The sequence below is a fragment of the Podarcis melisellensis genome (genome assembly GCF_964234715.1).
Source record: "Podarcis melisellensis genome assembly, chromosome: 10".
Classification (NCBI taxonomy): domain Eukaryota; kingdom Metazoa; phylum Chordata; class Lepidosauria; order Squamata; family Lacertidae; genus Podarcis; species Podarcis melisellensis.
The window spans coordinates 30,720,742-30,736,173 of NC_138542.1; the positions used below are offsets into that span (position 1 = coordinate 30,720,742).

At 48.7% G+C, this 15,432-nt stretch overlaps 1 protein-coding gene across 1 annotated transcript in view; it reads right to left on the minus strand.

Moving 5' to 3' along the window:
- Positions 1 to 2,759, minus strand: part of WIF1 (WNT inhibitory factor 1) — a 42,786-nt gene extending 40,027 nt beyond the window's left edge. The window contains exons 1-2 of the mRNA XM_081928143.1: positions 2,379 to 2,759; positions 1 to 108 (exon numbers count right to left, since the gene is read on the minus strand). The exon at positions 1 to 108 is cut by the window's left edge and continues 32 nt beyond it. Coding sequence (XP_081784269.1) covers positions 1 to 108; positions 2,379 to 2,541 — 271 coding nt within the window. The 5' untranslated portion in view covers positions 2,542 to 2,759. The remainder of the gene's footprint in view (positions 109 to 2,378) is intronic.
- Positions 2,760 to 15,432: the final 12,673 nt, after the last annotated feature.

The window sequence follows — 15,432 nt, forward strand, 5'->3', positions numbered from 1 at the left end:
AGTGAATATTGACCGGGATGGCAGGCATCCTTTGCTGGGCTTTTCTGAAATCGTGGGTGAAGGGGGCCATCTTCCCCTCAGAAACAATAAGAATATCCTCTTCAAAGCCTGTAAAACAAAACCAATTAACTCAAAACAGGTGGGAGATTAATCGTAATGGAGGATGAAAAGCAAATGTTTTTTTTTCCGCTGAAGCTTTCGCAGACAGGCAAGCAAGACTCCTGTGGGGAGGGGCGGCGCTTCTGAAATTTCCTACAAGGAAAGCACTTCTTTGGGGGCAAATGTTATGCAGATCACCATGCGTGACAACGGATGCACACATATCTCCGCGTACACAGGCAAGGAAGCCGCTCTGCAACAGGTCCATGTGAGTGGGAGCACCGTGACAATGCGTACATGTGGCTTTGATGTGAAAGCATGGGGCTGCTTTCGGTGCGGGGGGGGGGGAGAGATGCACTCCTGCAATCATCGCACATGATCTAGTTGCTCTCTCTCCCCCCCCCCCCGTTTCTCCTTGAGCTGCACAGAAGTGCTTTACCGTGCAGAAAATGTGGCACAGATGAAGAGGCCCGGACATTCCTCCCTCTTCCGCCCCTTCCTTTTTTTTTCCCAGGGCGCATATAAGAACTGGAACATTTAAAGAATTCGGCACAAGCTCATAGGCTGTTTTATCTCTTCCCCCCCAAGTCCTTAATGCTAATCCATTCAAACTGAAGGTCAACATCCTATGCACATTTATGGGGGAGTAAATCCCACTTAATACAGTGGAAATTAATCAGAACTACCAGACGGGCAGAGGGCAATTTAGCCCCCTTAGAACCAGGCAGAGGGCCTTCTCGGGAGTGGCGCCTGCCCTGTGTAATACCCTCCCTTCAGATGTGAAGGAAATAAGCAGCTATCTTCTCTTTAAAAGACATCTGAAGGCAGCCCTGTTCAGGGAAGTTTTTAATATTTAGTGCTGTATTGTTTTTAACACTTGATTGGAAGCCGCGTAGAGTGGCTGGGGAAACTCAGCCTGATGGGCGAGGTATAAATAATAAATTTATTATTATTATTATTATTATTATTATTATTATTAGTGATGGCTGCCTTAGCTTCATTTCCAGAACTTTGTTTAGGCCTAAACTTTGGAGGTGGGCGGGTGAATCAGGAGGGGACTGACAGGTTTCATTAAGGTCCCCCACCCACTTTCCCCTTCATCGTTCCAGGACTGCCTTGCTTCCAAGTAAACTGAGCATAGGATCGCTCTGAAAACAGACTTGGATGCCAAGTGGCGCTGGACAGACCTATGTCCAGCTTTAATGTGAACGGATGAAGCTGGCATCCAATTAGGCAGATTCACGATGCTTCCAGATGAGAGTGTTTATGGTGAGATCACAGAATGGTGGAGGAACCACCCCCAGGGTCATCTAACCCAGCCTTCTGCAATGCAGGAATCTTTTGCCCAATGCGGGATTCGAACCCACGACCCTGGTATTAAGAGTCTCACGCTCCACGGATGGAACTGCAAGACCAAGGCTCCTCCTCGCAGCCTCCGCACCAGGGGTGTGGCGGGGAGGGGGCAGGCAGGGGGACGGCTGCACTCCCCTAAACCAAGCAAATAAATAAAAATAATGTTTAAAGCAGAAATTGCAGAAAGGTATCGACAATTTTTTTTCCTGAGCACTTGCTTGCAGTCAAAAGAAAGTAATTCAAAACAACTGTTGTGGAGGCCATTCATTCTGGATCTGCTAGACGGAGCCACGCAGAGGATGGTGGCAGGTGGGTTTCCGTCCGTCCGTCCGTCCCCCCTCCCAAACATAAATCCCGGCTACGTCCATTCTTGCGTTTGGCGTTCATGTGAATGGATGAAACCAGCATCCGATCAAGCAGACTTTCGCAGCTTCCAGGCTGTTGATGGCGAGATCACAGAACGAGAGAGTAGGAAGAGACCCCACCGGGTCATCTAGCCTGACCCCGCTGCGACGCAGGAAAAACTCCGTTGCAACGAAGGAAAAACTTTTTTTTTTTGCCCAACGCGGGGCTTGAAACCCACCACCCTGAGACGAAGAGCCTCACGCTTCGCTCCTCCTTGCGTACCACGTCCTGGCACCCTAATGCCAGCCCCCCACAGGCTCTCATTTTCTTCCCCCCCATGAAAACCCCCATGACTTTATTGGTGCTGCAAATGAACCCGATTGCCAAACAGCAGCAGCAGCAGCAATAATAATAATAATAATAATAATAATAATAATAATAATAATAATAATTTATTTATACCCGGCCCATCTGGCTGGGTTTCCCCAGCCACAACAACAACCTGACATCTTTTCAGTTGCCACAAAACTGGGACCCCGTGGCTGTTTTGCCCCCCCCCCCGCTCCCGCCGGGCGCCTTACCTATGAGCACGCGGGCTTGGTGCGCGTCGATCCACAGGTAGAGCGTGTCCTCCTGGCGCGGGGCGGCGCGCGCAGGCGGCGGGCTCCCCAGGCACAGCCACAGCCAGAGCGCCCAGCACAAGGCGCCGCCGCCGCCGCCGCTTCCCCTCCTTCCCCCGGCCATGCGGACGGGCAAAGTCCTCCTTCCAAGAGCTGCTGGCGCGCTGCTCGCTCCGTCCTTCTCCTTCCAGCACACGCTTCTCCCAGCGCCGAGGCGGACTGCCTGCTTGCTTGCTAGCTTGCTTGCTTGCTTTCGCCTGCTGCTGCTGCTGCTGCCCGAGGTGGGTTTGCCTCTTGGCAGGCGCCGCAGTTGTGAGCGGGACTCCTCCGAGAGGGGGACGTGCCCTTGTGGGGGAGAGCGAAGTGCGGGGGGGGGGGGGACGACGGCGGATGGGAGCGGTGCTGCTCAGCTCCGCCAGGGGGCGCCGTGGCACCGAGGACGGAGAAGCGACTCTGGCCAGGGCGAGGTATAGAATCATAGAACGAGCCCCTTCAACAAACAGGAAAATGTTGTTTAGTCGTTTAGTCCGACTCTTCGTGACCCCCTGGACCAGTGCACGCCAGGCACTTCTGTCTTCCACTGCCTCCCGCAGTTTGGTCAAATTCATATTAGTAGCTTCGAGAACACTGTCCATCCATCTCGTCCTCTGCCGTCCCCTTCTCCTTGTGCCTTCCATCTTTCCCAACATCTGGGTCTTTTCCAGGGAGTCTTCTCTTCTCATGAGGTGGCCAAAGTATTGGAGCCTCAGCTTCAGGATCTGTCCTTCCAGTGAGCACTCAGGGTTGATTTCCTTCAGAATGGAGAGGTCTGATCTTCTTGCAGTCCATGGGACTCTCAAGAGTCTCCTCCAGCACCATAATTCAAAAGCATCACTTCTTTGGCGACCAGCCTTCTTTATGGTCCAGCTCTCACTTCCATACATCACTACTGGGAAAACCATGGCTTTAACTATACGGACCTTTGTCGGCAAGGTGATGTCTCTGCTTTTTAAGATGCTGTCTAGGTTTGTCATTGCTTTTCTCCCAAGAAGCATGTGTCTTTTAATTTCATGACGGCTTATCTGCAGTGATCATGGAGCCCAAGAAAGTAAAATAGGGGCATCCTATTCCATCATCCCCCTTCATGGATCACTGCCTTGCCGTGGCAAAGGGGCTTGAATAATTCCGAGAAGCTATGAGTTAGGCTGTGCAGGGCCACCCAAGACAGACAGGTCATAGCCGAGAGCTTAGACTCAATGTGATCCACCTGGAGAAGGAACTGGCAAACCACTCCAGTATTTTGCCAAGAAAACTCCACGGACATAAAAAAAAGAGAAGAAAGTGAGAGTTTCCAAGGCATGCTGTGGTTCATGGGGTCACGGAGAGTCGAACAGGACTAAGACGACTAAACAACAATTCCATCATCAGCATTTTTACTATTTACACCCCACCCATCTGACTGAACTGAGTTGCCCCAGCCCATGGATAGGCAAACTACGGCACGGGAGCCAGATCCGGTCCAATCGTCTTCTAAATCCGGCCCATGGATGGTCCTGGAATCAGCGTGTTTTTACATAAGTAGAATGTATGCTTTTATTTAAAATGCATCTCTGGGTTATTTGTGGGGCCTGCCTGGTGTTTTTACATGAGTAGAATGTGTGCTTTTATTTAAAATGCATCTCTGGGTTATTTGTGGGTCACAGGAATTCGTTCATATTTCCCCCCAAAAAATATAGTCCTGCCCTCCACAAGGTCTGAGGAACAGTGGACTGGCCCCCTGCTGAAAAAGTTTGCTCACCCCTGTGCTCTCTGGGCTCCTGCAGATTAAAAAAACACAACATTAAACATTTGAAAAACCCCAAAACTCCCCTATGCCTTCAGATGGCTATAGGGTCTGGTCTGTTAACTCCACGCCCTCCAAAATTTCTCCTATGAAAATAGGGATGTCCTAAGGAAAAGCGGGACATATCTGGGGCATGGACGTAGTTGGGGAGGGCAGGGGGGCAACTGCCCCCCTAAATCAATACAAATCAGATGTTCTGCCCCCCCCCCAAGCCTGTCCCCTCCCCAAACAAAAAATCTGGCCATGCCCATGTTCCAGGCTCAAATCAGAAACCAGGAGGGCTTCTGTAAATCCAGGACTGTCCCTGGGAAATAGGGTCACTTGGAGGGTCTGTAGAATTGTAGGGACCTCAGGGGCCATCTAGTGTCTCACAGCAATCCCTGGGTGAGCTCGAACCACCAACCTTCTGGGGTTAACAGCCAGATGTACTGAGCCATTGTGCCCCTGGATAAATACAATATTTTCATAATAAAGTTTCCTCGGCCCACAACGTAAAGACACCGTGCTTCCACCCCTCCTCCTCCTCCCGCAACACGTGCTTGCAGGCTTCTCTAAGTAATTCGTACTCGTTAAAATCCATGCCCTTAGTTGAAATCCTTTTATTTCAATGGGTCGGGTCCGGAGTATCACATCTTCTCCACCACCCGGCAGTTTGGAAGGGGAGGGGGACACCTCGCGGACGCAACAGGGAGCTGGAGCTTCCAGGATGAAGTTTAAAGCCGCTCTTGGCAGGTGTCAATCATCAGGGCCATTCCGCTCAGTCGCCGGGGCTGCGGATTGTCCCTGGGCTTGGAGGGAGAGTTTGTCACTGCATCGTCCAGATTTTCAGGTGGTCTGCGAGCGCAAGCAATTTGGACTTTCCCTCCATCAACTCTCCTAAGTCTGCCCTGGAGGGCTGGAACCCCCAGAACAGATTTTAAGGAGGCGCAGAAAGCGCAGGGGAAGCAGAAAGACGAATCCCATTGCACAGCCCTAAGGCTGGATACCGACCTTGATTTCCCACATACATTAAGAAGTTGACAAATGGATACTCTGGTACATGCCATTATTTAACAGGCGTTTATGCAGGCTTAACTGCTGTTGGTGTAACGTGGCCCTCTAGTGGTTTATATTCCTAATAACACATTCTGAAGACAATTATTACAATCTTACGCATCTATTGAGGCTCAGCCACAATAAAATAAAGCTGTTTCATGACTATGTTACTCATCAGTAGATATCTTGCATTTCCCCCCACTTAAGAATGCTGCAGACTTTTAAACATCTAACCATGGAGTTTTCTGTTTAGCATATAATGCTGGTCTAGATTGAAAATCACTCTTGTTTATAAGGAAAGTCTCGTCTGAGCCAGCTACAGTTTGTAGCACTGAAAGGGGAGCATTTTTATTAACAAGTACAGCCACACCCCTAGAATTCTTAGAAGGACTACTATAATATTTTTCTCTTGCTCAGTGTCTACATATTCTGTCTTAATCATCCACTAAAATATGTGTCTCTTGCAATGGCGCCACATCAGCTTTTAAGTTTTTTCCGTTTAGAGAGCACCTGTTACCTTTTCCTAGGAGAAGCGGTGCAACATTTAATGTAACAAAATTTAAAGTAATAATAAATCTATTACTGTAGCAATAAAGTATCTGTCAACTGCATGTGTAGAATATCTTATTACTGTCCCGCACCGCAACATACTTAACATCTCCTAATGCCCAGGCACATAACACAGCTGCTAAAAATCTATATAAATCATAAGTGAAAAGACATGTAATTAGATACTGATGGGCAGTAAACGGGGAGTGCTGCCCCGAAATTTATTTTGCACATGCGCCCGCAATGAAGTGCTACTGGGTAGTCACGCTGGTGTTCTGCAAGAAAAACAACAGAGAGACCAGCTAGACTGGTAAAGAGAAAGCGATTTATATGCATTGTATGTGAGATACAACATTGTGCCACCAGATGGAGATGTAGAGTCTCATTTTTCCTCTACCTGTTTTCCCTGTTTAAATTTACAATGCTTTGAACTGAAACACTTCTTTGATGTGTCTAGGTCCAGCCAGAGTCGTCTGGCATCTTAACCTATTATTTGTTGGTTTTAATTTCTTTATCTATGAATGAACTTGTTAGCTGCTTGTTAGACAAAAGGTTTTCTGAATGACCTGCATCATATGTAAGGGAATAAGCATGAGTAAAAATATATTATAATAAAAGCATATTGATATAAAACATATGTACGCCAAAACACATGCAATTCATTACACACACGAAGCAGCCCCCGATCCCAGCAAAAAAAGGGTAAAGGTAAAGGACTCCTAGATGGTTATGTCCAGTCAAAGGCGACTATGGAGTGCAGCACTCATCTCACTTTCAGGCTGAGGGAGCAAACTGTGCTGGTCTCGGGGGGGGGGGTTACTGTGCGGCGTGGTCTGAGTCCGGGTCAAGGGTCTGGAGGCTGTCTGTTAGGGGCGAAGCAGGGTCCAAGGCAAGGAGCCGGGCGTGGTCAGGAACTCCAGAAGTGCAGGTCAGGGTGCTGGCAGGAACAGGTTTCCAGCGATGTTGCTCCCGGAACCTGGGACTGGGCTGACTGGCCTTTATCTCCTCTGGGGCCTAGGGTGGTCCCGGCCCACAGGTGACTCGCCTCTCCTGGCCTTAAGGCGAGCACTCCTCCTGAGAGAACTTAGTTCCCTTTGTCTCTCTGCCCTGAGCCTCTGCAGCTCGGGAGAGGCTGGAGGGTTACTGGACCCAGAAGCAACCTCACCTTCCCCTGACAGGGCTGGGAGAGGAGCACCTGCAGGCAATGGGTCCTCAATCACCTCTGGAGCCAGAGTGGATTCATCTGGTGTCTGCTCCTGAGGACCTGACACAGGTGCAGGCCCTTCAGATTCAAGCCTCTGCCCCGGCTCAGCCGGCCCTGGAGGCAGGGACTCCTGTGCAGGCTGGGATTCCTCTGGTTCAGCCTCTGAATCAGATTCCCAGGCCATCACAGAGCCAGTGTTTGTCCACAGACAGCTTTCTGGGTCATGTGGCCAGCATGAATAAACCACTTCTGGCACAATGGGACACTGTGACGGAAACCAGAGCGCACGGAAACACCATTTACCTTCCTGCCACAGTGGTACCTATTTGTCTACTTGCACTGGTGTGCTTTTGAACTGCTAGGTTGGCAGGAGCTGGGAGAGAGCAACGGGAGCTCACCAGTCACGGGCATTTGAACCGCCAACCTTCTGCCCAAGAGGCACTGGCGGAGGAAGAGGAGTGTGGGGGGAGTGCACCGTCTCTGGCAGTGTGATCCTGGTGGGGTGCCATCGCGGCTGCCTCCCTGCCTGCGCTGGGTGTCATGCCCCTGCAGGTGGCGTGCCCCACCCCCAGGACGCATGACATCCCCCTGTGGGTGTCAGCTTCGCCTTTGAGCCGGTCAGTGCCAACGACTAGGCTCAACCTCTTCAGCCCTGACTGGGCCAGGCGAGCTGGGAAATCACTTCCAGAGACCTTCCACTGCAGGGAAGCAGGTCTAAGTGCAATGGAGGCGCAACTTAGAGCTGTGAGCACCAAACTCACTTCCAAAGTCAGCGGAGCACAGCAGAGCATGAACTACACGAACGACGGCTCTGAAGCATAACTTCTTTATTCTTTTACAACTACTGCAAAACTAAAATAAACTAACTAAAAACTATCGGAGGCTACCGGACTGCATGAGTGTTACAGTTGCTTAAGCAGTCATCTTATCTCTACACAGATAACACTCAGACTCTTTTGGAGTCAGGCTGGAGCGGAACAAGGATGAGCAGATTCCGCCTCCTCCTTTCTGGAAACATTGTCAGTAGATTCTTGCAATGGGAGGGGTGAAATATCCACAGCGGGTGGTGCGCCACGCCCCCGGGAAGCGTGCCAGCCTCGCCCCAACCTGCTCTCCGCCACTGAAGCTCTGCCACTACCAAGAGGCTCAGTGGTTTAGACCACAGTGCCACCCGCTCCCTGCTCCCAGCACAACCAAAAGGAAACATCACTGTTGCAGTCAATCAAAAGCTTGGAGCGGGGAGGGGGGAAACATTATTTTTTTTTAACCTGCCACTCAAAAGACATCAGTAAAGCCCCCAGGTGAAGCTCTCTCACTCCACAGATGGGGAGCCAGAATTGCAAAGCCCACATCCTGGAACAGTTCAGTCACCAGAGCCCGAAACCAGTGGCGTAGCGTGGGTTGTCAGCGCCCGGGGCAAGGCAAGTAATTTGCGCCCCCTAACCCGTGGATTTTAGTAGAGGCAGAGAGCTGCGAGTGCGAGCGCCCCCCCCTCAGATGTTGCGCCCGGTGCGGCTGGCCCCCCCTGCACCCCCCACGCTACGCCACTGCCCAAAACTCTTAATCTCAGAGTCATGGGCTCGAGCGTCATGTTGGGCAAAATATTTCTGCATTGCAGAGGGTTGGACTAGATGCCTGTGTGGTCCTTTCTAACTCTGTGATTCTATGAGTGGATCCTTTGTCATTATCCTCCAAGCATCCTTCAAAGCAGGAATCCAGAGAAGGCCTTCATTAAGATCTAATGGGCTAAGAAGGTTCATATAGGCCATGCGTAGGCAAATTAAGGCTCGGGGGCAGGATCCGGCTCAATCGCCTTCTAAATCCGGCCTGCGGACTGTCCAGGAATCAGCGTGTTTTTACATGATTAGAATGTGTGCTTTTATTTAAAATGCACCTCTGGGTTATTTGTGGGGCATAGGAATTCGTACATCCCCCCCCAATATAGTCCAGCCCCCCTCAAGGCCTGAGGGACAGTGGACTGGCCCCCTGCTGAAAATGTTTGCTGACCCCTGATATAGGCTAACAAATCTGTAAGCCTTTGAAGTGGCAAAGCACTCTTGGTGGTTTTCAGAAATCCTATGTCCTACGAAGTTCTATCTTTGCAACAGCCCTGTGAGGTAGGTTAGACTAAGAGTCACCTAGGTTTCAAAACGTCACATGCTTGGAGAGTTTTCCGCCTGCTATTGTTGCTGTGACCGTTGCCCAATTAAAACGTATCACCACAAATCTGGTTTCCTCCTTCAACAACATGTACATCTGAAAGTATGGTAGGTGGGGAGACAACCTCTCTCACCATTTTATGATAAACAGGGCAGTTATTTGGGTGGGTGAGTTCAGAGGGCTAGTAGACACCAGAGGAAGTCCTCAAAGGTGTTACTGCGCCACGCTGGCAACCCAACCTCTATCCACACATCACGTTCCTTCTTCGAAGACTTTTTGTTGCTAAGACACAGCAACTTGCCCAAGCTTTGATCGGAGCTTAGTTCAGATTGGTCGTATTTATTGCCTGCTGCCGTTGCTTTTTAACGATGTTGTAAAATGTGTTCTGTGGGATGCGGGTGGTGCTGTGGGTTAAACCACAGAGCTTAGGACTTGCTGATCAGAAGGTCTGCGGTTCGAATCCCCATGACGGGGTGAGCTCCCGTTGCTCAGTCCATCCTCCTGCCATCCTCCTGCCAGCAGTTTGAAAGCATGTCAAAGCGCAAGTAGATAAATAGGTACCGCTCCGGCGGGAAGGTAAATGGCGTTTCTGTGCGCTGCTCTGGTTCGCCAGAAGCAGCTTAGTCATGCTGGCCACATGACCCGGAAGCTGTACGCCGGCTCCCTCGGCCAATAAAGCGAGATGAGCGCCGCAACCCCAGAGTCTGCCACGACTGGACCTAATGGTCAGGGGTCCCTTTACCTTTAAAATGTGTTCAATCTCTACGTTTGTTTCTGAAGACCAAACACCAGAAGCACGAGAAAACAGTGCAATTGTGCGTTGTTCCAATTATGATGTCAGCCACTTGGAAACAGAGACTGAGAAGTGGGACATACATTATAAAGTAGTAAAATAAAAAAGATCTTCTCCGTTTCAGCTGTAAAAAAAAAAAAAGTTGCTACTGGACTTGAGCTTCCCATGTAGCTGACATATGATTTCTACAAGCAGCTGCCTATAGGGATCACAGCTGCAATCCAGATGTGGGTGTCAGCGAGTCTTTTCCCTGTCAGCATCTACAAGTGAAGTGCCTCGAGTGCACTGGACTTGTGACTTGGGTTTCAACCCCTTGCTTAGCTGTGTAGCTCACTTTGGGTGGCCTTGGATCAGCCCTATCCTCTCAGCCTAACCTACCTCACAGCGTCATTGTTAGGATAAAAATGGGAGAAGCCTACATATTTCACTCTGAACTCTTTTTGTGGAAGAGCAGTCTGAAAACCTAACAAATAAAATGTTCTCCCTAAACCCCCAAGCTGTTTCTGGATCGACTCCTTCCTTCCCCCTGGGTTGTTCTAACCCTGGTTTGCCTTCTGGGCTTAATCCGACCGATAGGCCAAACAGAGGCCCTCTGTTTCCCCTGGAGCAACTAAAAAGGCCTTGAGAAAATATGCCGCCTCTGAGGGGAAAAATGAAAACAAAAAGGGTGGGAAGGGAGATTGAATTTGGTTTCTTGGTTCACCAATATCTGCTGTCCTTCAAAACTTCGAGACTTTGCCTGCTAGGCATCATGACCAGTTAGAAGTGGATACAGAAATGAGAGACACTGCTGCAATCATTTCCTTGACTGGGCCTGATAGTTCAATTCACTCACCGTGTTGATTTTTAATGGGTCCGTGCAAACAACAAACGGTTCCTAAGATTCAGGGACAAACTAACAGCATCAGTTGCAATGGTTGACTTATGAAAATGCTTTTTAAAAAAAAAGTTTTGAAAAATATATCGAATTTGCCATCAGCTCACCATCACCATCTAATGTCACATTTGTATAATGCACTTAAAACACGCTTAAAACGTATATATAGTATATGCAGCTGTATAGCTGAGTCCTTTGTGTGTTTGTCCTGTGCAGGGTCTCCAACTGTTTTAGGACCACAACTTCCACCATCTCTAGCTAGCAGGACCAGCATCAGGAATGATGGGAATTGTAGTCCAAATACAGCTGGAGACCCGAATTTGGGAAACCCTGCTCTGCTATACCATAAGGTGGTACATTGGCGCCCCCTGGTGAGGAAACAGCTAAGCATGGTAAGTGTATAGGAAAATTGGTTGTTGCACCAGCTCTGTTAGTCTGCTGCAGCAAAAACGGCCAAGTATCTCATGGCATCTTAAAGAATAATTTACCATGTTGCAAGAAACCACTCATCAGGAACAGAAAGCGTTATCCTCAGTTGACAGCTTTCATGCTAACAATGCAGTCAAGTGACACATTAAAATTTACATCTATGCACAATGACCATCCACAATTGTAATCATTGGTGGTAATGCAATACCTTAACACTAAGTTAATTACCATTAAGAAACGATTATCATAGCTGCTAGAACTGAACCTGATGACTGAGTTGCAATTTCACATTTTTCACACTGGAGTTTCTCTTTGGAGATTATTTTGTTCAAGTACAGCCATTTCCAGCAGCGGAACGGAAAACCTTCTGTTTCTGAAGCAAGGTTTGGGGTGGGATTTCATTCTGCCCAAGTCCCAAACTGTCTTCAGATCTCTGGGGAACAACCTGGCTGGCATCCAAGCAGAGAGGCAAGCCGGCTGCTGTGGACATAGGAGGCTTCTGTTCTCTCTCAACAAGCTTGGGGGGGGGGCGGATTTCTGGCTTGTATTTTGCAACTGCTCTCTCTGCTCAACATTTCTCTTCTTTTTAGGGTGTTGGGGTTTACGGTGTAGGGCTACAAGCAAAGAATGCAAGTCACCCTGGGCTGAGGAAGGGTTTGTAGCTGTTTCTGAATAACATGATAAGAGTAACTTCAATTTAGGGCCGTATTCTAGACAGGGTTATCAAATGCCATGATGATGGCTAAATTAAATGGCGTTTCCACATGTAGGGAGCCAGCCAAGCCCCAGATCTGCCAGGATGAACTGAGTTTGGAATAGACTGGATTGCTGGCTGAGTCTGAGCTCAGTCAGGCAAAGGGAGACATCCACCTGTTGCAAACTCTTCTCCGCTGCATCATGTGACCTAGCAACCCAGTAGAAGTTACAAAAAGGCAGATGTAAGTCAAACTCCATTTTAAAGGGCTGTTTTCCCTCCAAAAGGCTGGGTGGGGCTGAATTAGCTGGCAGTAGCCACACTCGTGATAGGAGTTTGAAACAGGGGTAAGTTACACTGGCATAAATTGCCCTGGCGTAAGTTACACGGCTTCCTGCAGTTTAGATTGCTCTGCCCAGGGCAGTATATCTGCCACAGAGTATCTGGTGGCCAACAATTAAGAAGGATCTCCACAAGTGACTGGCTGCTGTGGAGCTGAGATGGATGTCTGCTCTGATCCATCAGAACTTCTCTTATATTCTTAAGGTAAAGGTAAAGGGACTCCTGACCATCAGGTCCAGTCATGACCGACTCTGGGGTTGTGGCGCTCATCTCGCTTTATTGGCCGAGGGAGCCGGCGTACAGCTTCCGGGTCATGTGGCCAGCATGACTAAGCCGCTTCTGGCAAACCAGAGCAGTGCACAGAAATGCCATTTACCTTCCTGCCGGAGTGGTACCTATTTATCTACTTGCACTTTGATGTGCTTTCGAACTGCTAGGTTGGCAGGAGCAGGGACCGAGCAACGGGAGCTCACCCCGCCGCGGGGATTCGAACCGCCGACCTTCTGATTGGCAAGTCCTAGGCTCTGTGGTTTAACCCACAGCGCCACCTGTGTCCCATGTGCCACCCATGTCCCATGCACCACCTGTGTAGGCTCTCTTGTGGAATCCTCACTGCCTCCCAAAAGTGATCTTCCCCTTCACTTGCTCAACCCCCCTCAGCTCCATCAGCTATGTGCCAGTGCAGGAGAGTCTTCTTCTTCTTTGGCGATCACTCGTAGCTGAGTAAGTTTGTCTTCCATGAACACAGTTTTAACAGTGAGTCCGTAAGTGACTGTGGAGGCCAGTTCTGGATCCACACGTCCTTCCACAGTGGGGACATAGCTTTCCGGGCAGGAGTTGATCACGGTGAGGGTTTGCCAAGCGTGCCTTCCTCTTAGCACCTCTCTCCCTTTCATCCTGAGTGCAAGCGTCTTCAAAGCCCACAACATCTTTGGTAAAGGCTGTTCTCCAATTGGAGCGCTCACAGGCCAGTGTTTCCCATTTGTTAATGTTAATACTATATTTTTTAAGATTTGCCTTGAGAGTCTTCCAAACTTTTTGTTGACCACCAGCATTACGCTTTCCATTTTTAAGTTTGGAATAGAGTAGTTGCATTGGAAGATGATAATCAGCCATCCAAACAACATGACCAGTCCAACAAAGTTGATGTTGAAGAATCATTGCTTTTGACGCTGGTGATCTTTGCTTCTTCCACTACACTGGTGTTCGTTCTCCTGTCTTCCCAAGTGAGTGTAAATTTTTTCGGAGACACCATTGATGGATCTTTTGAGGAGTTGGAGATGGCCTTCATAAGTGGTCTGCAAGCTGCTGGGAGGAATGTAAGTGATGAAGAGGGGCACTGTAGGCATCGCATCTCAGATTGTCTATGCTATGGTTGCAGTGCCACTGCTTTACAGTGATGTTGTGGTTGCTGCCAGAGGCTGGGTGAGTGGCTTGAATGTCCTTTCCCATGTGGTAGCCCTGCTAATGACAGAGGTTCTCTAGGCTAGCCTTACCCAACCTTGAGCCCAAGTGTAGGTGAACTACAGCTCCTTTCAACTCTGGCATGATGGAAGTTGAAGTCCAAAGGCATCTGGGGACCAAGGCTTGGAGAAGGCTGCTCTATGCTCTGCTTGGTGGCTTGCCCTTTGACCTAAGGTGGGTTAGAACAGCAGCATAACAGCCACAGAAGCATATGGTAAACAAATTAAGGAGTTGGTCTCCAAATGCATGTGGGTCACGGGGTATGAAAAGGCTAAACACTGTTGCTTAAGCCATTGATGTGGTGTGATAAGGAATGTTGACCACCCACCCACCAGGAAAGGATGAAATGCATGTGTCTGGGCTAGCTGCAAAGCCAAAGTTTATTCTGAACTTAATGCCTGTTAAGAGCCAGTATGGTTTAGTGGTTACAGTGTCTGACTAGGACCTGGGAGACCAGGGTTCATAATCCCCACTTGACCACAAAGCTCACTTTGTGACCTTGGGCCAGGCACTGCCTCTTAGTCTAACCTACCTCACAGAGTTGTTGTAGGGATTAAATTTTTTGGGGGGGGAGAGAACCATGTATGTCACCTCAAGCTCGTTGGAGAGAAAGGTAGGATATAAAAGCAAGCAAACAAACAAATAAATGTCACCAGCTGCATTTTCACATAATTTGTCTTATGAGTTTGACCAAACTGCGGGAGGCAGTGGAGGACAGAGGTGCCTGGCGTTCTCTGGTCCATGGGGTCACGAAGAGTCGGACACGACTAAACGACTAAACAACAACAAATAAAAAAGGTAAATTATTTTAGAAATGGGACTTACAGCAAAACACTGCTGTGTGCAGTGCTTTTGTTTAGGCTACTCCATTACACACGCACACACACAGAGTGAGTCAGCATCATTCCATGCGTGCTGAGTCTGCTGTTCTGGAGAATCTTTGCTCCCTTAGGGTTTTTTACTTGAGATTTCCACACCCATCTTTCTGCAGATCTTGAAGTCTCCTTGAGGCTGCTAGCACCTCCCTCTTGACACCTCCCATTTGGGTGACATTAGCCAAACTCATTGGAGATCATGGTTAGTATATATACATACAATTCAAGAACTTCCCAGAACTGTGACAGACACCCTCTTAGAAAAAAGCAAACATTTTTCTCAAATGTGTTTTATTCATATGCAAATCTGTGGATTTAACTGATGGATGGATCAATTCCTGAATGAAAGCTCCAGTGCTGAGCTAAGATTTCTGCAAACAGTGACAGCCCAATATCTGTTATTAGCATTTTCAAAGCAGCACACAAATGCCCAAACCCAGAGCTGCTTAGCTCCAGCAAGGTGGAAGCCTCATATACCTTCAGGAGATATCCTGAGACCTAGCAGCTAATATAGATTTATAAACAATGCATCCTATTCTTATTCCTTCTTGTGGCTGCTCTTTCTCAGATCAGGAAAACAGAAAGCTTTGCAGACATGGAATAATCTCCGATCACTGCATAACAGAGGACTATTCACAACTGTCATGTAACAACAGCATCATGGAACTGGATGACTTACTTCTTGACAAGAGTGTTGATTCTTGGGTGCTGTGCATATTCTAAACTAGGAAACAAACAAACAAATTAGATTAAATATCTGGACTGAGTAGG